The following is a 27,806-nucleotide window of genomic DNA, read 5'->3' on the forward strand; positions in this document are numbered from 1 at the left end:
ATAACAAAAGTCGTTATTATTATAATGACTTCAGTAGTTGAGAACATAAACGATAGATGCCACATTTTCACGTTTCATCCACAGCTAGTTGTGATGCAAATTGATAAAGAATTGATAAATTTATATATCTTAAAGGTAAAGACAGTTGATAAGTTCAACATCGGAAGTGTTCATAAAATCATAGACATGTAGGGACGGTTATAAGGAAGTACATTTTGTCGAATTTGACGTCTCGAATTCACGATCGGTCATATAAATGACGACTGATGCCATTCACCCAGAGGGTGTATATCGAGAGCGAACGACTGTACCATTGCCCTTCAGCCAATCTGACAAGGCGCGATATACAGTCAGTTACATGTAAAGCTGAATTTCGTTAACAATACTCCACCGCTGACAATATGTTCGCACTTAACCATTTTTAATACAGTGCATAAATAATTGACGCAAAGGATTGTTTTGTTCTTTTATCGTTTAAAAAGAAGCCTTTGATATGCTTTGTAGGCAAGAGAAAAGCTTATTTACATCAATCTAAACATTAAATGCCAGAAAAGTATTCATATTTTTTAAGGACAAATCTTGTGTATGAAATAACTCTAAACATTTCAATTTTGAGCTCGGAGAAAACCCGAGGTATTGTCATAGCCAGCTCGTCGTGTCGTCCGCCGTCCCCGTCGTAGTTAAACCTTGACATTTTGCTCTAAAATCAAAGTGCTTCCACCTACAACTTTGAAACTTCATATGTAGATGCACCTTGATGAGTTGTACACGCCACACCCATTTTAGGGTCACTAGGTCAAAGGTCAAGATCACTGTGGCCTCTAAAGAAATAATCACTAAACTGGGCATAATGCATGTGCTTAAAGTGTCGTCCCAGATTAGCCTGTGCAGTCCGCACAGGCTAATCAGGGACGACACTTTCCGCTTTTATGACATTTTTCGTTTAAAAGAAGTCTCTTTTTAGCAAAAATCCAATTTTGACGCAATGGATCGTCCCTGATTAGTCTGTGCGGACTGCACAGGTTAATCTGGGACGACACTTTACGTACAAGCATTATGCCCAGTTTTCTGAGAACAAGGCTCATATGCTTACTTTTACGCGTTCCTAATTTTTCGGCGTAGCTGTTTAACGTCACTTTAGACCTTAGATGACCTTCATTTATGATAGGTCCGAAATAAATAAACCCGAATTGTGCATTGGCTAATAATACAAAATATGTAAATTACATGTGAATGACAATAAATTAAAAACTGTCATTATACAAAACATATTCTAAACATTACATAGAAACGTTTCTCCTTAGTTTACGAAGCAGTATAGCATTAATCACATGTCTCTACAATTAAACGAATCTATTGTTTACATGTCGTAGCGGCCACACTAACACTACAAAAACAAGCTAGATTGCACTTTACCGGTACGAAGTTGTTTACCACTATCGACAAAGCGGGGGTTTGGGGGCGGTAGCCCGCGATACTCAGGAAGTATATAGGTGTTGGAAATATATCTGTCTTTGATTTATTATAATCCATATTTGCGTTTATTAATGTAAATATGTTTCTTTGTACTAGTTGTGTTTATTTTTTATGTAAAGTTCTGTTTTTCTTCAAAAAAATTCATATCACTATGATGCTTGCAATATTGAGTCTTTTATGTTTACATTCTACAATACTTATTGACAGTAAAACATACAATTTCACCTCTTCTTGTTCTTCATTTTTATTTGTTAATACATTAAAATATATTATCTTAATATCACTCACTACCTTCATTAAAATACATGGTCGCTTCATTCCATCTCCTTTCACTGGACGCAAACATTACAACATCAACGCCGTATATCTTTTAAAGATATTTCTTGTTTGGACTGATGACAACTGCACCGCTATGTTCTTGGCGCTTACTGCAACGTCGTGTTCTCGAACTTTACTTTCATTTTCACGACTTGTGTATACAATTCCGATTTGTCCTTGGCGTTAACGTCTCAAATGTACATATATCATCACATAAGCCCGTTGTGGGAAAACTGGGCTTAATGCATGTGCGTAATGTGTCGTCCTGATAAGCCTGTTAAGTCTGAAAAGGCTAATACAGGACGGCACTTTACGCCTTTACTGGATTTTCGGTAACAAGAGACTTCATTTAAACGAAAAATTCCATAAAAGCGGAAAGTGTCGTCACATATAAGCCTGTGCAAACTTAATTTAGCTCAGTTTTCTCAGAACGTGGGTCTTGAAAGGTTCTGTCAATATTACAGGTATTGGCGGTCGTCTCACACAGCTTTCCCACCGGGTCAACAAACTGAAGTTATGCTCCAAGAAGCCTGCCCTCAACAAGTATCTCAACATGGTGCTTATCATTGTAATAGGTATTGTATACAGATTACATTCTATTAAAAAGCAATGCACCGCCAAATGTGGAACGACACTTAACGGACATGCATTAAGCCTAGTTTTTCCAGAACTAGGCTCATATTAATAAGATATGGGCCGTGCTCTGTGAAAAGAGGATTTAATGCATGTGCGTCAAGTGTCATCCCAGATTAGCCTGTGCAGTCCGCATATGCTAATCTGTGACGATACGTTCCGCTTTTATGATATTTTCTGTTTAAAGAAAGTCTCTTCTTAGCAAAAATCTAGTTGAGGCGGAAAGTGTCGTCCCTTATTAGCCTGTGCGGACTACACAGGCTTATCTGGGACCACACTTTACGCAAATGCATTTAACCCCTTTTTCACAGAGCACGGCTCATATGTACAACCAATATCTCACCATAGTGTTTCCAATGGTGATAAGTAATTCACATTGGTACGTAATCTTTGTACACTATTATTGATAGGCGTATTTATGTACAGCAAATAACGTTACTATAATATGATATGAAGTTCATAAAATATACCATCATGATAGACTAAAAAATAGTATAGCTTCATTTGCATAGAATACGTGTATGGACACTGTTAGGTTCTAAAAAGGACCAGTACTTTGTGTGCTATAAACATACACTGAGAAACTTTAATGAGTCTAAAACGAACCCTGAAACTCAAACCCACTAGTCGACCAACAAAATATTTAATCTTAAACGATATGAACATTACTGTTTATTAAGGAATACCGTTAGGGCCATCGTGGTTACACATTAAAAATCGCCATCGTACTATCGCATTGTCGCCATAGTATAGTCGCACTAGCGTCATCGTAATGTCGCATTGTCGCCATCGTACTATCGCGTTCTCGCATTCTCGCATTGTCGCCATCGTACTATCGCACTGTCGTTATCGTTTTATCGCATTGTCGCCATCGTACTATCGTACTGTCGCCATCGTATTGTCGCACTGTCGTTATCACACTGTCGAATTGTCGTCATTGTACTATCGCGATGTCGCCACTGTATTGTCGCACTGTCGTCATCGTATTGTCGCATTGTCGGCATCGTATTATCGCGTTCTCGCATTCTCGCCCTCTGGATTTTAATGTGTTGAAACGATGGCACTAACGGTGTTCCGTAGTTTATCTGTGCTATACAGTATTATTGTCTATATATGATTGTATATACTATATACCCTTGATATCTTAAATCCGCGAACTAAAAGAAAGCATTAGTAATAAAGTATTAAACAATGCGCCAGTTTCTGACTGAAGCTCCAGGTGTCGCTCCTGTTCATCGTGCCCACCATCCTGCTAATGAACGTGGTGGGCTGGTCCTTAATTGCTCTGGGAAAACGGGGTTTGACGCATGTGCATAACGAACGATACTGTCCAAACTGGATTATCGCTTACAAAGAAACTCCCTAAAGACGATAATACCATTAAAGCTGAAAGTGTCGTCCCTGATTAGACGGCACAGACTAATCTGGGACGACACTTTACGCGCAAACATGAAGCCCCTTTTTCCCAAGACGACGCTACATGTGTGTGGTTCTGATTGCAGGCGTATCGCTGCTGTTCATCGTTCCTACCATCCTGTTCATGAAAGTCGAAGGGTGGGATCTGATGGACGCGATCTACTACTGCTTCGTCACCCTCTCCACCATTGGCTTCGGGGACTTTATTCCAGGTCAGTTGGGATTATTGGCCATTGTTGGCTCTTGTACTACTTAAAACTACTAAATACTACTTAAAAGTACCCCGGGTAAACTAAATTATACAATAATGAAAAATATACTAATGAGTAAACCGGATTATGGAATGAATGCCTTTAAGCGTATTTTCCGTATCCAGGGTACTTTGAAGTACACTGAAGAGTACCCGGGGTACTTTTAAGTAGTACCTGAGCCGACAAAGACCAATTGAGCGTCAATTGGTTACCTGGGGTCCGTATTTGCAAAGATCCGAAGGGTCAACCTAACGGAATTTCTTAAATTCATCAAATTCAGTACATCTTCTGCCTGTTCGTGTTTTTAAATAAATAAACATTTCGAGTTGGATACCTTGTAATATATATATATATATATATATTTGATAGTGATTTTTTTTTTCAGAAAAGTAGATTTTGCGTTATAATATGATTATTTATCATTATAAATGATGTTTTCACTAACTAATATCATAGCCACACGCTAACCACCTGTGATTTAAATTGGTAATGTTTTGACAAAATACTAGCAAGACTTAGCTTCCTGTAGTTGTCTCATAGAATCGACTCTTCTGATTGGTTGCTGAGTGTTGTTACTTTGCGCATGTGCTTGATCTTAAAACAGTAACTAAATGGAAATACGAAACTCTTGCTCATGTTGTTCTTAAAATAGTTTTACATTTTATTCAAAAATAAGCGGCATATAAAACATTTAATAAAGCTACTATTAATCCTTAAACAAACTAACATAAATAATCATAGCATCACCCTGGAAATCATGAAAATGATTATAACCATTAAATACATTACAACGTCTAAAAATTAAAAAAAAAGTAACTTTCCAGCACTTCTTGAAGGTTTTTCGTGAAAGGCATGATACTATGAGGAGGACCGATACTATGAAAGGATATATGCATCTGCATCTGATTTACGTAAATCTTGTTCAGCGTCTTATACACGTTACTCGTTTCAGCGTTGTCCGAAAATCGATTCTCGAGGCGCGCGGACGCCCTGACGGTGTACCGGATAGTGACATACGTCTGGATCCTGTTCGGCCTCGCCTACGTCGCGCTCATCATCAGCTACATATCCAATATCCTCGTGCGCAAGGCCGAGAAGGTGGAGCAAATGAGTCGGAAAAAAATCGAGGTACGCACCGTACATCTGGATATATCGAGATTTATTCTGAAAAAAAAATCGGATTAATGCATTTGCGTAAAGTGTAATCACAGTTTAGCCTGTGCAGTCCGCACAGTCTACTCAGTGCCGACACTTTCCGCCCAGACAGGATTTTCGTGTAGAAAAGACTTCTTTTAAATGAAAAACTCCCTAAAAGCGGAAACTGTCGACCCCGATTTGCCTGTATAGAGCAGCAAAGGGGGAAGACACTTCGCGCATATGCACCATGCTCAGTTTTACCAGAATGCGGCTACAGCTCTTGCACACCTGTTAAATTGAACAGATCCCTGTAGTGGTCAAGAGAAACAGTCGTGATTATTGCACGTGACTTTAGTTATAAATATTGTCACAGAATTCAACGTTAACATCTTCGACCATGTTCCGTCTGTTTTGACTGCAACGCCCAAAGTTAAAATAATGAATACATATTTATTTTGTCATCGATCCCCGTACAAAAGTACATGAAACACAGGACAACTCTGTTCAGGGATCTGGCGTCCGTTTGTCTAATGTATTTTGAATGGTTAAATCGCTGGATTGCATTTCGTTTTACGTATGCTCGGGAATTTTACATTGAATGAGTCGAAATCTCGATGCTTTTAAAGTTTTCTGGATAGAAGAAGTATGAACGTTTCTCGAGAAGGTATCGAACTCCTCTCTATTAATCGAATGATTTTGTGTATCTAACTAAGACCTTCTAGGTTGTTCATTTGTAAGGAAGACGTCCCAACTGTAATGCAGAAGTAAACCGAATGTTGAAATGTTGTTGACAGAGAGAAACATAGAAACCAGGTTAGCGTCACGTTGAATGGAGCCCGGCTGCAATCAACGTCACAAGACAATACATATCCAAATGTTTAACCCATTTATGCCTAGCGTCTAGAAAAAAGGCCTTTGAAAATAGCGTAGACCCAGATGAGACGCCGCATGATGCGGCGTCTCATCAGGGCCTTAGCTGTTTGCTTGAAGGAATTTTTGTAAGAAATATTCTTAATATAGAAATAAATATACTAGACATCCCTAATTTTGGAAATAAATTGATCCAATTTAGAAGGATGGGAGAATCCACTAGGTATAAATGGGTTAATGCTCAACTTGTCTTACTAAGTTGTGCCAAAATCGTCAATCAGGAAATAAATGGCGTGGTTATTCATGGAGTGTCGTGTCGTGTCGTGATAAATAGTCATCAGTCGCTCTATAAACGCGGCATAAGAAAATGAGAAGTATACCTAACAAATATCGTGAAACCGTCAACTGTTGATTTAAATTTCTTGAGCTGGACGTTATATATTCAGTGTGACACATGATTCTTAATTTTACATTTACATCGACACTGTTTTTGTCCCCTACCGGTTCCACTGGAGGAGACTTATGGTTTTCGCTCTGAGTGTCTGTCTGTCATTGAGTCTGTCACACATTTCTGGATCCTGCGATAACTTTTACAGTTCTTAATATTTTTGTCATGAAACTTAAAACATAGATAGATGACAATATGGACATTATGTACGTCATTTTATTTTGTTCCTAAGTCAAAAATTCTAATTGCTATGGCAACAAATAGACTAGAAATACTGCTGAAAATGGTGGTTTCTGGATCCTGCGATAACTTTTAAAGTTCTTAATATGTTTTCGTGAAACTTAAAACATGGATAGATAGCAATATGGACATTGTGCGCGTCATTTCAGTTTGTTCTTACGTCAAAAATTCTAGTTGCTATGGCAACAAATAACAAAAAATCTGACAATGGTTGAGCCGGTAGTGGACATGTGCTTGGGAATAGTCTTGTTAATGCAGTTTTTCTTGCTAAAACCTATGGCGACAATACGACTAACAAATGTTCAAATGTCGTATGTCGTAAATATTCGTTTGTCGTGTTGCTAATTCTTGCGTTTAGTGTGTCGCGTTTAGTTTCGTGTGGCTGTCTTCGGCGACATTCAATGTGGCTCGAACCAGGTTCCGTAGATCAGTGATCTTGCTTGCTTTGTGATATTTCCATGTCAAGCAAAACACAGTCTTTCTTAACTTTCAGACTGAAATCAAGCAACTTCAAAAAGAACTATCGAAGACTAAATCCAACATATATTCCATCGCTTCCAACGTGGCAGAAACAGTGAATACGGGGTTAGATGGAGTACGGAACCTTTCATATCGCGATCTCGCCAATCTGTCAAGGTCGAATAAACAAATGGACAGCAGAGTTTCCATGCAAACGGCGGGTGATTCAACGCATGTGCATGCCAGTGATATTGATATAGTTACCGTAAAAACGCTCACGGTTCCAGAGTTACCAATGAGACCCCGCAGTGCAGACGATAGTCTATTCCGGAAGTCACGACCGAGTTGTAAACCAGATCCGGTGCAGCTTGTCTCTTATAGAAGAAAGAGTTTATCATCTTGACGAGTATTTATCATTAATGCGATAATTGAGCAATACAAGAAGCTACACATATATGAGTCGCGCTCTGAGAAAACTGGGCATAATGCATATGCGTAAAGTGTCGTCCCAGATTAGCTTGTGCAGTCCGCACAGGCTAATCAGGGACGACACTTTCCGCATTTATGGTATTTTTAGTTTCAAGGAAATCCCTCCTTACCGAAATCAAGTTTAGGCGGAAAGTGTCCTCCCTGATAAGCCTATGCGGACTGCACAGGCTAATCAGGGACGACACTGTACGCACATGTATTATGCCCGGTTTTATCAGAACAAGTCACATATCATCATAGTGTTGTGCAATATGGACGTGTTTTTAAAATGTATAAAATATATTAGAGTATGACTTATATGGTGCAACTTATTTTTATGTTTGATATCACGTACTAGTAATCAGTCAGTGTATTCAAATGCACGTCACAATAGGAATCCCAAACTGTCACTCATTATTTGATAATGATAGAAATGGACTTACTGCGGTTAAACGACTACTTTGCATTGAACGTTCAAAGACAGTGACTCTAGTTGTGTGGGATTTGTGAGTTAGTTGACAGTGACTCTAGTTGTGTGGGTTTTGTGAGTTAGTTACGTGCGTATGTGTCTTGTCTATTACATTTGTTTTGTGCCTCGTTGTTTGGCTATTGCATTCTTTCCATAAGTAAAGGGCCGAATAATAAGGGTTTTCTCCCTCTGATGCAGCTGATGGTTTACTTTAAGTATATTTTATACTCCAATAATATTACATGTACTTAAATACTTAAGTCGTTTGAGGTAAAATGTTGAGTCACATGACTTAAATACTCCACTTACATGACTTAATTACTCCACTCACATGCCTTAAATACTCCTCTCACATGACTTAAATACTCCACTTACATGACTTAAATACTCCACTCACATGACTTAAATACTCCAGTTACATGACTTAAATACTCCACTCACATTACTTAAATACTCCACTTACATGACTTAAATAATCAAATCACATGACTTAAATACTCCACTTACATGACTTAAATACTCCACTCACATGACTTAAATACTCCACTCACATGACTCAAATACTCCACTCACATGACTTAAGTACTCCACTCACATGACTTAAATACTCCACTCACATGACTTAAATACTCCACTCACATGACTTAAATACGCCACTCACATGACTTAAATACGCCACTCACATGACTTAAATAATCCACTCACATGACTTTAATACTCCTCTCACATGACTTAAATACTCCACTCACATGACTTAAATACTCCTCTCACATGACTTAAATCCTCCACTCACATGACTTAAATACTCCACTCACATGACTTAAATACTCCACTTACATGACTTAAATACTCCACTCACATGACTTAAATACGCCACTCACATGACTTAAATACGCCACTCACATGACTTAAATACGCCACTCACATGACTTAAATACTCCACTCACATGACTTAAATACTTCACTCACATGACTTAAGTACTCCACCCACATGACTTAAATACTCCACTCACATGACTTAAATACTCCACTCACATGACTTAAATACTCCACTTACATGACTTAAATACTCCACTCACATGACTTAAATACGCCACTTACATGACTTAAATACTCCACTCACATGACTTTAATACGCCACTCACATGACTTAAATACTCCACTCACATGACTTAAGTACTCCACTCACATTACTTAAATACTCCACTCACATGACTCAAATACTTCAAACAAATGACCACTTTGCATTGTTAACCTAATGCTTCGTTTGTAATAACGGAATCCGGTATTTTGTATGTCCCCCAGTCTATATTGGGGGACATATTGTTTTTGACGTGTCTTTTGGTGTGTTGGTTTGTTTGCGTCAAACTTTAACATTGGCAATAACTTTTGCAATATTGAAGAAAGCAACTTGATAGTTGCCATGCATGTGTATCTCATGGAGCTGCACATTTTGAGATGTGAAAGGTCAAGGTCCTCCTTCAAGGTCAAATGTCAAATATATGGGAGGGGGACATAATGTTTCACAAACACATCTTGTTTTAAATAAACTTAACATTCTTTTTGTGTTTAAATATATTTTATTCACACAAAAATATAATGGTATACGTAAAACATGTATACTAAATAAATAAGGACCTGCAAATATCATTTACAAGATATTGGCCGAATATAGCACTTTGCCTTGAAGGCTCATATTCAGTTTTGTGTAATGTTGTATTATTCAATAGTTTTAAGTTTGACTTTTAACCCACAAAAAGACGTTTGTCAAATTTGGACTTTACCTATGTCCGTTTTTATACAATTTACAGTGATTAAATCCATGAAGTATATTTTCTTTGTTTCTGGATATATTAGCCTTATGAGGTGTTACAATAACTTACGAGATGGTTATATATACATAGATGTATATACGGACGTATTATGATACCTGTAAAATTACATTAAGTAAATCGGTCCATGATATATCCAATATCGTTTTTCCATCTTTCATGAAGGCAGATACTCGGTCGCAGTATCCCCGGACCTATCATGAAAGCAGATACTCGGTCGCAGTATCCCCGTACCTATGGAAACGAGATTCTTGTTCTTTAATTCTAGTTTTGTCCACAAATGCAAGGTACTTCTCAAGGTACTTCAGTAGAGTGTTCGACGGCCTCGGAGACTGGAAATGCAGTGACGTAACTGGTCATTTCGACATCGCCGGTGACGCATCCAGAGTCGGCGTTAATGTTGGAAGGGGGTTCCTCTTCAATACATGTACTCACCAGAGAGCTATGTCTAGGGCTAGCTGCGTATACTCTTAGCAAATCGGGCAACGTCCCAATAGTGGAACCCGCTCTGAAGGGACCGGAGAATCGCCGGTCGAGGGCGTATTCTACTCTTGTTCGACCAACTTCCCGCCGCAGCGTTCGGAGCATGTTACTCGCGGCTACCCGGCTGTTAACGCGGTTCAGTTGCATGCGCGAAATCGTTGCTGCTGGTCCGCTTACTGAGGATACACTGCTTGAAGCCCGCTCGTCTGGAATCGCGGGTTGCTTACACAGGAGTCGGAAAATGTTCTTGTACGCTGAGCGGAAGTCCACAGATTTATATGCGTAAACCCACGGATTGACCCCGCTGTTGAGAAATGCAAGCAACATGAGGTAATTATGTAACCATCTGTGGGAGGACACTTGGTGCGTGATGTCCACAACGATACAGATCTGAAACGGCAACCAGCAACACAGAAATACTCCTATCAAAACGGCGATTGTTTTCGCATATTTCGTATCTTTGCGCACAAAGCGTGCCTCTAGGCTTCGTCTTACTGAGTGCTCTACGGCGGCGATTGCGCGCGCATGATGGCGGGCAATCAGGAACATCCGCCAGTAGAAGAACACTATTAGAATGCACGAGGGCACAAATATCGCACCCGTGAATAAAATTCTAGCGTTCTTGTGCAGTTGATTATAGTGATGTTCTTCTTCGCCTGGTACGCTTGTGTACCAACCGATCACAAACGGGGCCCAACATATAAAGCTGCTGAAGATCCAACATATGAGCACGAGCACGGCAATCCGCCGCGGCGTCATGATCAAAATGTACTCTAGCGGATTCATGATGGCCGTGTAGCGGTCATAAGCGTTCACCGCAAGGGTCATGACCGAAACAACCACCGGCGGTCATTAAAACGCGGTTAACGATAATACACAAAGAACTGTCGCCCATGTTCAAATGATGTAATTCCGCAAGCGCATAGAACGGCAACGCTGCCGCCACCAAAACGTCGGCAACCGCCAGTGATGTCAGAAAGTAGTTCGTGGGAATGTGGAGACGCTTGAACTTAGCGACCGAGATGATAACCATGAGGTTGCCCAGGAGGATGAAGGGGACGAACATTGCAACTATGGTCACGCAGACGTAACCATGTGTGTCCCATTGTGACGACTTTGTCAGGGCCGAGGAGTTATCGACGCTGCTCGCATTTTGTGTGATGGTCATTCCCACTGCAAAGAAAATGAGCCTCAATCTGAGAAAAAAGAGGCTTAATGCATGTTCGTAAAGTGTCGTTCAAGATTAGCCTGTGCGAACTGCACAGGAACAACAATTTTCTTTTTGTTGTATTTATCGGTTTAAGGAAGACTCTACGCGTTCTTAATTTTTCGGCGTAGCTGTTTAACGTCACTTTAGACCTTAGATGACCTTCATTTATGATAGGTCCGAAATAAATAAACCCGAATTGTGCATTGGCTAATAATACAAAATATGTAAATTACATGTGAATTACAATAAATTAAAAACTGTCATTATACAAAACATCCTCTAAACATTACATAGAAACGTTTCTCCTTAGTTTACGAAGCAGTATAGCATTAATCACATGTCTCTACAATTAAAAGAATCTATTGTTTACATGTCGTAGCGGCCACACTAACACTACAAAAACAAGCTAGATTGCACTTTACCGGTACGAAGTTGTTTACCACTATCGACAAAGCGGGGGTTTGGGAGCGGTAGCCCGCGATACTAAGGAAGTATATAGGTGTTGGAAATATATCTGTCTTTGATTTATTAAAATCCATATTTGCGTTTATTAATGTAAATATGTTTCTTTGTACTAGTTGTGTTTATTTTTTATGTAAAGTTCTGTTTTTCTTCAAAAAAATTCATATCACTATGATGCTTGCAATATTGAGTCTTTTATGTTTACATTCTACAATACTTATTGACAGTAAAACATACAATTTCAACTCTTCTTGTTCTTCATTTTTATTTGTTAATACATTAAACTATATTATCTTAATATCACTCACTACCTTCAATAAAATACATGGTCGCTCCATTCCATCTCCTTTCACTGGTCGCAAACATTACAACATCAACGCCGTATATCTTTTTAAAGATATTTCTTGTTTGGACTGATGACAACTGCACCGCTATGTTCTTGGCGCTTACTGCAACGTCGTGTTCTCGAACTTTACTTTCATTTTCACGACTTGTGTATACAATTCCGATTTGTCCTTGGCGTCAACGTCTCATATGTACATATATCATCACATAAGCACCGTTGTGGGAAAACTGGGCTTAATGCATGTGCGTAAAGTGTCGTCCTAGATTGTCATGTGCAGTTCGCACAGGCTAATCAAGAACGACACATCCCGCTTTTATGCTTTTTATCTCTTAGAGAAAGTCTCAACGTAACGAAAATCCATTCAAGGTGAAATACCGTACCAGATTAGCCTGTGCGTACTGCACAGGCTAATCTAAGACGACACTTTACGCACATGCATTAAACCACATTTTTCCAGAGCGAGAATCATTTTATTATATGTTTATAGAAAACAACACGTGCATCAGTCACAAGGAGTTGGCCGCCTTCATCGACGCGATAAGCAGTGAGACAACGTTCGCCCAAGGGACGCTGCAGGGAACCAACGTCTCAACGCGCTGGGACTTCTCCGGATCGTTCTCCTTCGTCGTGACCGTAGCAACCACCATAGGTAATTAAAATACGAACCGCGCTATGGGAAAACGGTGATTAATGCATACATGTGCGTTAAGTGTCGTCCAAGATTAGCAAGATTGTTCTGTCCAAACAAGCTGATCAGGTACGACACTTTCTGCTTTAATGGAATTGTTCCTTTAAATCATGTCTTTACTAACCGAAAGTCGAGTTCAGGCAGAAAGTGTTGTCCAAGATTAGCCTGTGTGGACTTCGCAGGCTAATCTGGAACGACACGTTACCTACGTGTATGAAGCCCAGATTTCCCAGGTCGATTCTCATTTACTTATTCCGATTTGCAATATAATTTATAAAAAAACTACACTAACCTGGGGGCTGAAACAAAACTGGCCCTTTCGAAATCACGTCCATCGTTTCTATTGATATTAAACAACGATTGATGCATGCAATTCTCAGAAGAAGCAGAGATTGGAAATACAACTATTATCAGAAGTATTACGAATTGCGTTAAACTTTGCAAAAAAATGAAGCAAAAGGTTCACACAACTAGAACATATTAAATTGCACCAATACTATTTTCATTGAAATAATAACAGTTATTGTGGTGTGTAATCTTTAAAGGGCCAGCGTTGGTACAATCGGGTTTTCCATAGTCAGTCATTCTGAGATACGTATATTAACACCGATCGCTTCGCACTGGTATTCTAACTACAAAATTATTAAAATGCTTTATATTTTGTGTTTGTGTTGTCTTTTGTCAGGTTACGGAAACCTGGCCCCACATACGGGTATCGGCAAGGTGGTGGTTATAGCCTACGCACTCATCGGGATTCCCCTGACGTTCTTGATGCTTCAAGGTATAACTTTTGTCATCTAAAACAAGTCTTCACCCATTTATGCCTAGCGTCTAAAATAGCCTTGGCAAACAGCGTAGACGTCTCATCAGGGTCTGCGCTTAAATGATTGCTTCTAATCATAAACAAAAGTCGTTGTGTCTACCAGTTAAAAACATTTGATACACCGTTACGTACGAATATTTCAGATTTTTTATTTAATATTATTAATCATTTTTATACAGAAGTTTGCATGGTTACTTTTTGCTTTTATCATAATTTTACACACTTTTTATGCCCCCGGTAGGGTGGCATATAGCAGTTGAACTGTCCGTCAGTATGTCAGTGTGTCAGTGTGTCAGTATGTCAGTCAGTCTGTCCGTCCGTCCAAAAAAAACTTTAACATTGGCCATAACTTTTTCACTATTGAAGATAGCAACTTGATATTTGGCATGGATGAGTATCTCATTGAGCTGCAATTTTGAGTGGTGAAAGGTCAATTTATGGCGTCTGTCCGTCCGAAAACTTTAACATTGGTCATAACTTTTTCAATGCATGTGTATCTCATGGGGCTGAACATTTTGAGTGGCAAAAGGTGAAGGTCAAGGTCATCCTTCGAGGTCAAATGTCAAATATATGGCGTCTGTCCGTCCGAAAACTTTAACTTGTTGAATATTGAAGATAGCAACTTGATATTTGGCATGCATGTGTATCTCATGAAGCTGCACATTTTGAGTGGTGAAAGTTCAAGGTCAAGGTTATCCTTCAAGGTTAAAGGTAAAAAAATATAAAAAAAATCAAAGCGGCGTTCTCATGAAGCTGCACATTTTGAGTGGTGGATGTTCAAGTTCAAGGTCATCCTTCAATTTCAAGGTCATCCTTCAAGGTCAAAGGTAAAAAAATAAATAACTTCAAAGCAGCGTTCTCATGAAGCTGCACATTTTGAGTGGTGGAAGTTCAAGGTCAATGTCATCCTTCAAGGTCAAGGTCATACTTTAAGGTCAAAGGTCAAAAAAATATTCAAAGCGGCGTTGTCATAAAGCTGCACATTTTGAGTGGTGGAAGTTCAAGGTCAAGGTCATCATTCAAGGTCCAAGGTCAAAACAAAAAAAAATCAAAGCGGCGCAATAGGGGTCATTGTGTTTCTGACGAACACATCTCTTGTTTACAATAAAATAGATCTTATTAGTTACATTCACGATGTGAAGAAAACAATTGGCATACTTACATTACATATTACCTGATGCTCATATTAAAAAAAAGGATTTATTTGCAATATTTTTTTTTTATTATCAATTTTAATTGACGATTGATTATTGAAAAAAGGTATTGTCAAGAGTGTTGCAGTCTGGTTTAGAAGGCGAATTTCGCGGGAAATATAACGTCAGGACGTCAAAAAACAGTGAAAAATAGCAATATAATTTCATTGCTATTTTTTCTGTTTGAAACAGTAAATTAACGTTTTCAAATCATTTATTTTCCCCCAAATATCACAGAAAAGCATTCAATAACGGATCTAAATGTACATACATGTCTCGCTTTTTAGTGAAAGTGTTGCTCTACTATTTGATTTAAAGCCTCGTTCTTATGAACTGGGCTTAATGCATATGTGTCCCTGATAAGCCTGTTAAGTCTGAAAAGGCTAATACAGGACGGCACTTTACGCCTTTACTGGATTTTCGGTAACAAGAGACTTCATTTAAACGAAAAATTCCATAAAAGCGGAAAGTGTCGTCACATATAAGCCTGTGCAAACTTAATTTAGCTCAGTTTTCTCAGAACGTGGGTCTTGAAAGGTTCTGTCAATATTACAGGTATTGGCGGTCGTCTCACACAGCTTTCCCACCGGGTCAACAAACTGAAGTTATGCTCCAAGAAGCCTGCCCTCAACAAGTATCTCAACATGGTGCTTATCATTGTAATAGGTATTGTATACAGATTACATTCTATTAAAAAGCAATGCACCGCCAAATGTGGAACGACACTTAACGGACATGCATTAAGCCTAGTTTTTCCAGAACTAGGCTCATATTAATAAGATATGGGCCGTGCTCTGTGAAAAGAGGATTTAATGCATGTGCGTCAAGTGTCATCCCAGATTAGCCTGTGCAGTCCGCATATGCTAATCTGTGACGATACGTTCCTCTTTTATGATATTTTCTGTTTAAAGAAAGTCTCTTCTTAGCAAAAATCTAGTTGAGGCGGAAAGTGTCGTCCCTTATTAGCCTGTGCGGACTACACAGGCTTATCTGGGACCACACTTTACGCAAATGCATTTAACCCCTTTTCCACAGAGCACGGCTCATATGTACAACCAATATCTCACCATAGTGTTTCCAATGGTGATAAGTAATTCACATTGGTACGTAATCTTTGTACACTATTATTGATAGGCGTATTTATGTACAGCAAATAACGTTACTATAATATGATATGAAGTTCATAAAATATACCATCATGATAGACTAAAAAATAGTATAGCTTCATTTGCATAGAATACGTGTATGGACACTGTTAGGTTCTAAAAAGGACCAGTACTTTGTGTGCTATAAACATACACTGAGAAACTTTAATGAGTCTAAAACGAACCCTGAAACTCAAACCCACTAGTCGACCAACAAAATATTTAATCTTAAACGATATGAACATTACTGTTTATTAAGGAATACCGTTAGGGCCATCGTGGTTACACATTAAAAATCGCCATCGTACTATCGCATTGTCGCCATAGTATAGTCGCACTAGCGTCATCGTAATGTCGCATTGTCGCCATCGTACTATCGCGTTCTCGCATTCTCGCATTGTCGCCATCGTACTATCGCACTGTCGTTATCGTATTATCGCATTGTCGCCATCGTACTATCGTACTGTCGCCATCGTATTGTCGCACTGTCGTTATCACACTGTCGAATTGTCGTCATTGTACTATCGCGATGTCGCCACTGTATTGTCGCACTGTCGTCATCGTATTGTCGCATTGTCGGCATCGTATTATCGCGTTCTCGCATTCTCGCCCTCTGGATTTTAATGTGTTGAAACGATGGCACTAACGGTGTTCCGTAGTTTATCTGTGCTATACAGTATTATTGTCTATATATGATTGTATATACTATATACCCTTGTTATCTTAAATCCGCGAACTAAAAGAAAGCATTAGTAATAAAGTATTAAACAATGCGCCAGTTTCTGACTGAAGCTCCAGGTGTCGCTCCTGTTCATCGTGCCCACCATCCTGCTAATGAACGTGGTGGGCTGGTCCTTAATTGCTCTGGGAAAACGGGGTTTGACGCATGTGCATAACGAACGATACTGTCCAAACTGGATTATCGCTTACAAAGAAACTCCCTAAAGACGATAATACCATTAAAGCTGAAAGTGTCGTCCCTGATTAGACGGCACAGACTAATCTGGGACGACACTTTACGCGCAAACATGAAGCCCCTTTTTCCCAAGACGACGCTACATGTGTGTGGTTCTGATTGCAGGCGTATCGCTGCTGTTCATCGTTCCTACCATCCTGTTCATGAAAGTCGAAGGGTGGGATCTGATGGACGCGATCTACTACTGCTTCGTCACCCTCTCCACCATTGGCTTCGGGGACTTTATTCCAGGTCAGTTGGGATTATTGGCCATTGTTGGCTCTTGTACTACTTAAAACTACTAAATACTACTTAAAAGTACCCCGGGTAAACTAAATTATACAATAATGAAAAATATACTAATGAGTAAACCGGATTATGGAATGAATGCCTTTAAGCGTATTTTCCGTATCCAGGGTACTTTGAAGTACACTGAAGAGTACCCGGGGTACTTTTAAGTAGTACCTGAGCCGACAAAGACCAATTGAGCGTCAATTGGTTACCTGGGGTCCGTATTTGCAAAGATCCGAAGGGTCAACCTAACGGAATTTCTTAAATTCATCAAATTCAGTACATCTTCTGCCTGTTCGTGTTTTTAAATAAATAAACATTTCGAGTTGGATACCTTGTAATATATATATATATATATATTTGATAGTGATTTTTTTTTTCAGAAAAGTAGATTTTGCGTTATAATATGATTATTTATCATTATAAATGATGTTTTCACTAACTAATATCATAGCCACTCGCTAACCACCTGTGATTTAAATTGGTAATGTTTTGACAAAATACTAGCAAGACTTAGCTTCCTGTAGTTGTCTCATAGAATCGACTCTTCTGATTGGTTGCTGAGTGTTGTTACTTTGCGCATGTGCTTGATCTTAAAAAAGTAACTAAATGGAAATACGAAACTCTTGCTCATGTTGTTCTTAAAATAGTTTTACATTTTATTCAAAAATAAGCGGCATATAAAACATTTAATAAAGCTACTATTAATCCTTAAACAAACTAACATAAATAATCATAGCATCACCCTGGAAATCATGAAAATGATTATAACCATTAAATACATTACAACGTCTAAAAATTAAAAAAAAAGTAACTTTCCAGCACTTCTTGAAGGTTTTTCGTGAAAGGCATGATACTATGAGGAGGACCGATACTATAAAAGGATATATGCATCTGCATCTGATTTACGTAAATCTTGTTCAGCGTCTTATACACGTTACTCGTTTCAGCGTTGTCCGAAAATCGATTCTCGAGGCGCGCGGACGCCCTGACGGTGTACCGGATAGTGACGTACGTCTGGATCCTGTTCGGCCTCGCCTACGTCGCGCTCATCATCAGCTACATATCCAATATCCTCGTGCGCAAGGCCGAGAAGGTGGAGCAAATTAGTCGGAAAAAAATCGAGGTACGCACCGTACATCTGGATTTATCGAGATTTATATTGAAAAAAAAATCGGATTAATGCATTTGCGTAAAGTGTAATCACAGTTTAGCCTGTGCAGTCCACACAGTCTACTCAGTGCCGACACTTTCCGCCCAGACAGGATTTTCGTGTAGAAAAGACTTCTTTTAAATGAAAAACTCCCTAAAAGCGGAAACTGTCGACCCCAATTTGCCTGTATAGGGCAGCAAAGGGGGAAGACACTTCGCGCATATGCACCATGCTCAGTTTTACCAGAATGCGGCTACAGCTCTTGCACACCTGTTAAATTGAACAGATCCCTGTAGTGGTCAAGAGAAACAGTCGTGATTATTGCACGTGACTTTAGTTATAAATATTGTCACAGAATTCAACGTTAACATCTTCGACCATGTTCCGTCTGTTTTGACTGCAACGCCCAAAGTTAAAATAATGAATACATATTTATTTTGTCATCGATCCCCGTACAAAAGTACATGAAACACAGGACAACTCTGTTCAGGGATCTGGCGTCCGTTTGTCTAATGTATTTTGAATGGTTAAATCGCTGGATTGCATTTCGTTTTACGTATGCTACAAGAATTGTACATTGAATGAGTCGAAATCTCGATGCTTTTAAAGTTTTCTGGATAGAAGAAGTATGAACGTTTCTCGAGTAGGTATCGAACTCCTCTCTATTAATCGAATGATTTTGTGTATCTAACTAAGACCTTCTAGGTTGTTCATTTGTAAGTAAGACGTCCTAACTGTAATGCAGAAGTAAACCGAATGTTGAAATGTTGTTGACAGAGAGAAACATAGGAACCAGGTTAGCGTCACGTTGAATGGAGCCCGGCTGCAATCAACGTCACAAGACAATACATATCCAAATGTTTAACCCATTTATGCCTAGCGTCTAGAAAAAAGGCCTTTGAAAATAGCGTAGACCCAGATGAGACGCCGCATGATGCGGCGTCTCATCAGGGCCTGAGCTGTTTGCTTGAAGGAATTTTTGTAAGAAATATTCTAAATATAAAAATAAATATACTAGACATCCCTAATTTTGGAAATAAATTGATCCAATTTAGAAGGATGGGAGAGTCCACTAGGTATAAATTGGTTAATGCTCAACTTGTCTTACTAAGTTGTGCCAAAATCGTCAATCAGAAAATAAATGGCGTGGTTAATCATGGAGTGTCGTGTCGTGTCGTGATAAATAGTCATCAGTCGCTCTATAAACGCGGCATAAGAAAATGAGAAGTATACCTAACAAATATCGTGAAATCGTCAACTGTTGATTTAAATTTCTTGAGCTGGACGTTATATATTCAGTGGGACACATGATTCCTAATTTTACATTTACATCGACACTGTTTTTGTCCCCTACCGGTTCCACTGGAGGAGACTTATGGTTTTCGCTCTGAGTGTCTGTCTGTCATTGAGTCTGTCACACATTTCTGGATCCTGCGATAACTTTTACAGTTCTTAATATTTTTGTAATGAAACTTAAAACATAGATAGATGACAATATGGACATTATGCACGTCATTTTATTTTGTTCCTACGTCAAAAATTCTAATTGCTATGGCAACAAATAGACTAGAAATACTGCTGAAAATGGTGGTTTCTGGATCCTGCGATAACTTTTAAAGTTCTTAATATGTTTTCGTGAAACTTAAAACATGGATAGATAGCAATATGGACATTGTGCGCGTCATTTCAGTTTGTTCTTACGTCAAAAATTCTAGTTGGTATGGCAACAAATAAAAAAAATTCTGACAATGGTTGAGCCGGTAGTGGACATGTGCTTTGGAATAGTCTTGTTAATGCAGTTTTCTTGCTAAAACCTATGGCGACAATACGACTAACAAATGTTCAAATGTCGTATGTCGTAAATATTCGTTTGTCGTGTTGCTAATTCTTGCGTTTAGTGTGTCGCGTTTAGTTTCGTGTGGCTGTCTTCGGCGACATTCAATGTGGCTCGAACCAGGTTCCGTAGATCAGTGATCTTGCTTGCTTTGTGATATTTCCATGTCAAGCAAAACACAGTCTTTCTTAACTTTCAGACTGAAATCAAGCAACTTCAAAAAGAACTATCGAAGACTAAATCCAACATATATTCCATCGCTTCCAACGTGGCAGAAACAGTGAATACGGGGTTAGATGGAGTACGGAACCTTTCATATCGCGATCTCGCCAATCTGTCAAGGTCGAATAAACAAATGGACAGCAGAGTTTCCATGCAAACGGCGGGTGATTCAACGCATGTGCATGCCAGTGATATTGATATAGTTACCGTAAAAACGCTCACGGTTCCAGAGTTACCAATGAGACCCCGCAGTGCAGACGATAGTCTATTCCGGAAGTCACGACCGAGTTGTAAACCAGATCCGGTGCAGCTTGTCTCTTATAGAAGAAAGAGTTTATCATCTTGACGAGTATTTATCATTAATGCGATAATTGAGCAATACAAGAAGCTACACATATATGAGTCGCGCTCTGAGAAAACTGGGCATAATGCATATGCGTAAAGTGTCGTCCCAGATTAGCTTGTGCAGTCCGCACAGGCTAATCAGGGACGACACTTTCCGCATTTATGGTATTTTTAGTTTCAAGGAAATCCCTCCTTACCGAAATCAAGTTTAGGCGGAAAGTGTCCTCCCTGATAAGCCTATGCGGACTGCACAGGCTAATCAGGGACGACACTGTACGCACATGTATTATGCCCGGTTTTATCAGAACAAGTCACATATCATCATAGTGTTGTGCAATATGGACGTGTTTTAAAATGTATAAAATATATTAGAGTATGACTTATATGGTGCAACTTATTTTTATGTTTGATATCACGTACTAGTAATCAGTCAGTGTATTCAAATGCACGTCACAATAGGAATCCCAAACTGTCACTCATTATTTGATAATGATAGAAATGGACTTACTGCGGTTAAACGACTACTTTGCATTGAACGTTCAAAGACAGTGACTCTAGTTGTGTGGGATTTGTGAGTTAGTTGACAGTGACTCTAGTTGTGTGGGTTTTGTGAGTTAGTTACGTGCGTATGTGTCTTGTCTATTACATTTGTTTTGTGCCTCGTTGTTTGGCTATTGCATTCTTTCCATAAGTAAAGGGCCGAATAATAAGGGTTTTCTCCCTCTGATGCAGCTGATGGTTTACTTTAAGTATATTTTATACTCCAATAATATTACATGTACTTAAATACTTAAGTCGTTTGAGGTAAAATGTTGAGTCACATGACTTAAATACTCCACTTACATGACTTAATTACTCCACTCACATGCCTTAAATACTCCTCTCACATGACTTAAATACTCCACTTACATGACTTAAATACTCCACTCACATGACTTAAATACTCCAGTTACATGACTTAAATACTCCACTCACATTACTTAAATACTCCACTTACATGACTTAAATAATCAATCACATGACTTAAATACTCCACTTACATGACTTAAATACTCCACTCACATGACTTAAATACTCCACTCACATGACTCAAATACTCCACTCACATGACTTAAGTACTCCACTCACATGACTTAAATACTCCACTCACATGACTTAAATACTCCACTCACATGACTTAAATACGCCACTCACATGACTTAAATACGCCACTCACATGACTTAAATAATCCACTCACATGACTTTAATACTCCTCTCACATGACTTAAATACTCCACTCACATGACTTAAATACTCCTCTCACATGACTTAAATCCTCCACTCACATGACTTAAATACTCCACTCACATGACTTAAATACTCCACTTACATGACTTAAATACTCCACTCACATGACTTAAATACGCCACTCACATGACTTAAATACGCCACTCACATGACTTAAATACGCCACTCACATGACTTAAATACTCCACTCACATGACTTAAATACTTCACTCACATGACTTAAGTACTCCACCCACATGACTTAAATACTCCACTCACATGACTTAAATACTCCACTCACATGACTTAAATACTCCACTTACATGACTTAAATACTCCACTCACATGACTTAAATACGCCACTTACATGACTTCAATACTCCACTCACATGACTTTAATACGCCACTCACATGACTTAAATACTCCACTCACATGACTTAAGTACTCCACTCACATTACTTAAATACTCCACTCACATGACTCAAATACTTCAAACAAATGACCACTTTGCATTGTTAACCTAATGCTTCGTTTGTAATAACGGAATCCGGTATTTTGTATGTCCCCCAGTCTATATTGGGGGACATATTGTTTTTGACGTGTCTTTTGGTGTGTTGGTTTGTTTGCGTCAAACTTTAACATTGGCAATAACTTTTGCAATATTGAAGAAAGCAACTTGATAGTTGCCATGCATGTGTATCTCATGGAGCTGCACATTTTGAGATGTGAAAGGTCAAGGTCCTCCTTCAAGGTCAAATGTCAAATATATGGGAGGGGGACATAATGTTTCACAAACACATCTTGTTTTAAATAAACTTATAATTCTTTTTGTGTTTAAATATATTTTATTCACACAAAAATATAATGGTATACGTAAAACATGTATACTAAATAAATAAGGACCTGCAAATATCATTTACAAGATATTGGCCGAATATAGCACTTTGCCTTGAAGGCTCATATTCAGTTTTGTGTAATGCTTGTATTATTCAATAGTTTTAAGTTTGACTTTTAACCCACAAAAAGACGTTTGTCAAATTTGGACTTTACCTATGTCCGTTTTTATACAATTTACAGTGATTAAATCCATGAAGTATATTTTCTTTGTTTCTGGATATATTAGCCTTATGAGGTGTTACAATAACTTACGAGATGGTTATATATACATAGATGTATATACGGACGTATTATGATACCTGTAAAATTACATTAAGTAAATCGGTCCATGATATATCCAATATCGTTTTTCCATCTTTCATGAAGGCAGATACTCGGTCGCAGTATCCCCGGACCTATCATGAAAGCAGATACTCGGTCGCAGTATCCCCGTACCTATGGAAACGAGATTCTTGTTCTTTAATTCTAGTTTTGTCCACAAATGCAAGGTACTTCTCAAGGTACTTCAGTAGAGTGTTCGACGGCCTCGGAGACTGGAAATGCAATGACGTAACTGGTCATTTCGACATCGCCGGTGACGCATCCAGAGTCGGCGTTAATGTTGGAAGGGGGTTCCTCTTCAATACATGTACTCACCAGAGAGCTATGTCTAGGGCTAGCTGCGTATACTCTTAGCAAATCGGGCAACGTCCCAATAGTGGAACCCGCTCTGAAGGGACCGGAGAATCGCCGGTCGAGGGCGTATTCTACTCTTGTTCGACCAACTTCCCGCCGCAGCGTTCGGAGCATGTTACTCGCGGCTACCCGGCTGTTAACGCGGTTCAGTCGCATGCGCGAAATCGTTGCTGCTGGTCCGCTTACTGAGGATACACTGCTTGAAGCCCGCTCGTCTGGAATCGCGGGTTGCTTACACAGGAGTCGGAAAATGTTCTTGTACGCTGAGCGGAAGTCCACAGATTTATATGCGTAAACCCACGGATTGACCCCGCTGTTGAGAAATGCAAGCAACATGAGGTAATTATGTAACCATCTGTGGGAGGACACTTGGTGCGTGATGTCCACAACGATACAGATCTGAAACGGCAACCAGCAACACAGAAATACTCCTATCAAAACGGCGATTGTTTTCGCATATTTCGTATCTTTGCGCACGAAGCGTGCCTCTAGGCTTCGTCTTACTGAGTGCTCTACGGCGGCGATTGCGCGCGCATGATGGCGGGCAATCAGGAACATCCGCCAGTAGAAGAACACTATTAGAATGCACGAGGGCACAAATATCGCACCCGTGAATAAAATTCTAGCGTTCTTGTGCAGTTGATTATAGTGATGTTCTTCTTCGCCTGGTACGCTTGTGTACCAACCGATCACAAACGGGGCCCAACATATAAAGCTGCTGAAGATCCAACATATGAGCACGAGCACGGCAATCCGCCGCGGCGTCATGATCAAAATGTACTCTAGCGGATTCATGATGGCCGTGTAGCGGTCATAAGCGTTCACCGCAAGGGTCATGACCGAAACACCACCGGCGGTCATTAAAACGCGGTTAACGATAATACACAAAGAACTGTCGCCCATGTTCAAATGATGTAATTCCGCAAGCGCATAGAACGGCAACGCTGCCGCCACCAAAACGTCGGCAACCGCCAGTGATGTCAGAAAGTAGTTCGTGGGAATGTGGAGACGCTTGAACTTAGCGACCGAGATGATAACCATGAGGTTGCCCAGGAGGATGAAGGGGACGAACATTCGCAACTATGGTCACGCAGACGTAACCATGTGTGTCCCATTGTGACGACTTTGTCAGGGCCGAGGAGTTATCGACGCTGCTCGCATTTTGTGTGATGGTCCATTCCCACTGCAAAGAAAATGAGCCTCAATCTGAGAAAAAAGAGGCTTAATGCATGTTCGTAAAGTGTCGTTCAAGATTAGCCTGTGCGAACTGCACAGGAACAACAATTTTCTTTTTGTTGTATTTATCGGTTTAAGGAAGACTCTTTTTAACGAAAATCCAGTTAATGCGGAAAGTGTCGTCCCTGATTAGCCTCTGCGAAGTGCACAGGCTAATATGGGACGAAACTTGCGCACATGCATTTAACCCCGTTTTCTCAGACCGAGACACAAATGTATCAGGTGAATATATATTTCTAACAGTACACGAAAACAAGTAAAGATCTGTTAAGTTTACGTCTATTTTAGTCAAAGCGATAATTCGTAGTATTGTGTGCCGATAAACAAAATTCAGTGCACACTTCAGATATTTTTGTTAGTCAAGGCCTACCATTAAGCCGATCTAACGGCACTTAGACGGACTTTTGGTTTTAAAAACATATTTGTTTTACCTTTACATTTTAAATGATATCATATCACAGAAACATATTATTTATAGAGACACATGCATAATTAGAAACAATAAAATAGTTGATCAAAACGTAAGAAAGATTATACGTAAGGCAAAGAATGTCTGAAAATTACATTCGCAAACAGGTATCAAACTCACGCCTTAAGTAGTCATTTTGTTATTTTTACATCAAAATGTTCGCGCTCTATTTACATTATTCATGCACTGTTCCAACAGTTATGTTGTATATTTTATTAAAGTGACGCATAGTACATAAATAATCATTGGTATTTACAGCAATAATACGATCAATATTATAATAAGCAAAAATATTTACAAAAACATTGTACTACCCAGCCATATAAATGGCTTACGAGTCACTGAGTTGACATGTTATCGGTGTAGTCATAAAATTACATCAAAATAGTGCAAAATAGTGTATAGATCACAAAAATAAAAAGAGTTAAATTGTTTAAAGTATAAACATGGATAGTATAGATGAAGAACTTGTGTTAATAATTAAAGAGTGGACTTACAATCATAGTATTGCAAGTTCATGTAGAAATAACTAATATTATTTACATAGGTTATATACTTTACATATTGATTTGTTTTAATTTATGTCGGATACATATAATGTTTCCGATCGTTTCATATAGCAATCTTGAATGAACAATGCAAATTTATAAATAAGTCTCTTATCAGTCAGCATACATGTTAGCCTCTCGTTATATGGAATGTTAGTTATGTTTTGTTTTATATTTGATACACAGTTATAATAGGATAATCTTAAACAAAGGTAAAATGGACATTCAAATAAGAAGTGGTATTCTGTTTCGACCTGATTGAGCACGGTCTTGCTTCGATTTTTAGGTTTCTAAACCGTCCGGTTTCGATCCGCAGCGGCAAGGTACATGTTCTTATTTGAGCAATGTTAGATCTCAAGTGCTTTGGTAGTTGTATAGACACATCATTTTCACATCCAAGTTCGTGTTTAATTTGGCGGTAAGTTCTGAGCTTGGGTTGGGATAGGAGATATTATTGCCATTGGTCAGCATGTTATTTGATTTCAGTGTTAATGTCTCAGTTTCAAATAGTCCACGACATTGCTCTTTTGAGGCCTTCCCTTAAGGTATTGTCAAATGAATCGGTTATACTATACATTTTTATCTTGCACATTTATTATTATGGATTGTAAAACATAAACTTTCTTTCCCAATTGAGAAATTTGAGATAAAGATTATAGCACTTTTTAGTGAATGGTTATATTATGTATAATGTATTGATACAAAATACTGTATTCCTAATTTACAAAATTAATATTGAGAATGATCACAATGGCTTTATGTCAGGACAAAAATAATGAATTAAGACAGGCGTACAATAATTATTCTAAAATACATAACATGACAAAAGTTACTTTCTTTGTTAGGCCTTTATTGTTACAATTTGAAATGAATATTATATTTAACAATAGTTTATATTTCAAAATTTCATAAAAAGTTTGTATGATTTCTTATCGATCAAAAAGTATGTTTGCCTTATTAATTTTAATAAAAATACCATACCTTATTATTTGTATTTATACCGTTTAATTAACTCACATGTACATTATATATACACTATTTGCATTATCTTTTTTTTATTTGCCATCGAAAATTGCTTCAAAAGGTGTAATAATGTCATATCAACCTAAAACAAATCAACACAATGGCACATACTATTTTCATGTGGTACACACTCTTACAATATACTTACATATCAGTCCATTATTTTATCTAGAGTTCTTTGCGGAAAGCGTCGACCATCGCCTTATCTTCGTCTAGTTGGTAGACATCAGGAGGATCCTTACAAAAGTATCACATTCCGTCACTGTCACTTATTGTTCCACCGACATCCCTGCTGGCATGCCTACATCGTTGTGCCAAATATACTAAACCATCTGTTTTGTATTACTGTTCGTCCTAGTATCCACGTTTTAACGATATCCCATATATTTTGCATTTCCATGTCAACTTAAAGTCAGATACTGATGCTTTCGTGTTTCCTCCCGATTTAACGAATATAGGAAACCCGTTATGAAGAAGTGTTTATTGGACGAAGGTGCGTTTATGGCGTCTTCGATAGGGAAAA

The 27,806-nt window shown here is 38.7% G+C and overlaps 4 protein-coding genes across 5 annotated transcripts; 2 read left to right on the plus strand and 2 right to left on the minus strand.

Annotated features, from left to right (window-relative positions):
- The first annotated feature begins 256 nt into the window (after positions 1-256).
- On the plus strand, positions 257-7,863 carry LOC127839856 (potassium channel subfamily K member 5-like). The gene is made up of 5 exons (XM_052368246.1): positions 257-353; positions 2,259-2,369; positions 3,930-4,055; positions 5,047-5,222; positions 7,283-7,863. The coding sequence occupies exons 1-5, from the start codon at positions 257-259 to the stop codon at positions 7,649-7,651; spliced, it is 879 nt and encodes a 292-aa protein (XP_052224206.1). The 3' UTR covers positions 7,652-7,863.
- Positions 7,864-9,760: 1,897 nt separating this feature from the next.
- Positions 9,761-27,692, minus strand: LOC127838911 (5-hydroxytryptamine receptor 1B-like). Of its 2 annotated transcripts, none has more exons than XM_052367002.1 (2): positions 27,432-27,692; positions 9,761-11,673 (listed from the first exon to the last, which is right to left on the minus strand). In XM_052367002.1, exon 2 carries the CDS (start codon positions 11,326-11,328, stop codon positions 10,312-10,314), a length of 1,017 nt encoding a protein of 338 aa, XP_052222962.1. In that variant the 5' UTR covers positions 11,329-11,673; positions 27,432-27,692; the 3' UTR covers positions 9,761-10,311. The 2 variants fall into 2 exon arrangements, with proteins under 2 accessions (XP_052222962.1, XP_052222961.1); XM_052367001.1 differs by lacking the exon at positions 27,432-27,692 and adding an exon at positions 27,242-27,414.
- LOC127839857 (potassium channel subfamily K member 4-like) lies at positions 12,996-19,517 on the plus strand. Its single transcript, XM_052368247.1, has 6 exons — positions 12,996-13,167; positions 13,892-13,987; positions 15,778-15,888; positions 17,449-17,574; positions 18,564-18,739; positions 19,512-19,517. Exons 1-6 carry the CDS (start codon positions 12,996-12,998, stop codon positions 19,515-19,517), a joined length of 687 nt encoding a protein of 228 aa, XP_052224207.1.
- On the minus strand, positions 23,378-25,173 carry LOC127838910 (trace amine-associated receptor 1-like). Its single transcript, XM_052367000.1, has one exon. The coding sequence runs from the start codon at positions 25,079-25,081 to the stop codon at positions 23,828-23,830; it is 1,254 nt and encodes a 417-aa protein (XP_052222960.1). The 5' UTR covers positions 25,082-25,173; the 3' UTR covers positions 23,378-23,827.
- Positions 27,693-27,806: the final 114 nt, after the last annotated feature.

This window comes from Dreissena polymorpha, chromosome 7 (genome assembly GCF_020536995.1).
Source record: "Dreissena polymorpha isolate Duluth1 chromosome 7, UMN_Dpol_1.0, whole genome shotgun sequence".
In the NCBI taxonomy this organism is placed as follows: Eukaryota; Metazoa; Mollusca; class Bivalvia; order Myida; family Dreissenidae; genus Dreissena; species Dreissena polymorpha.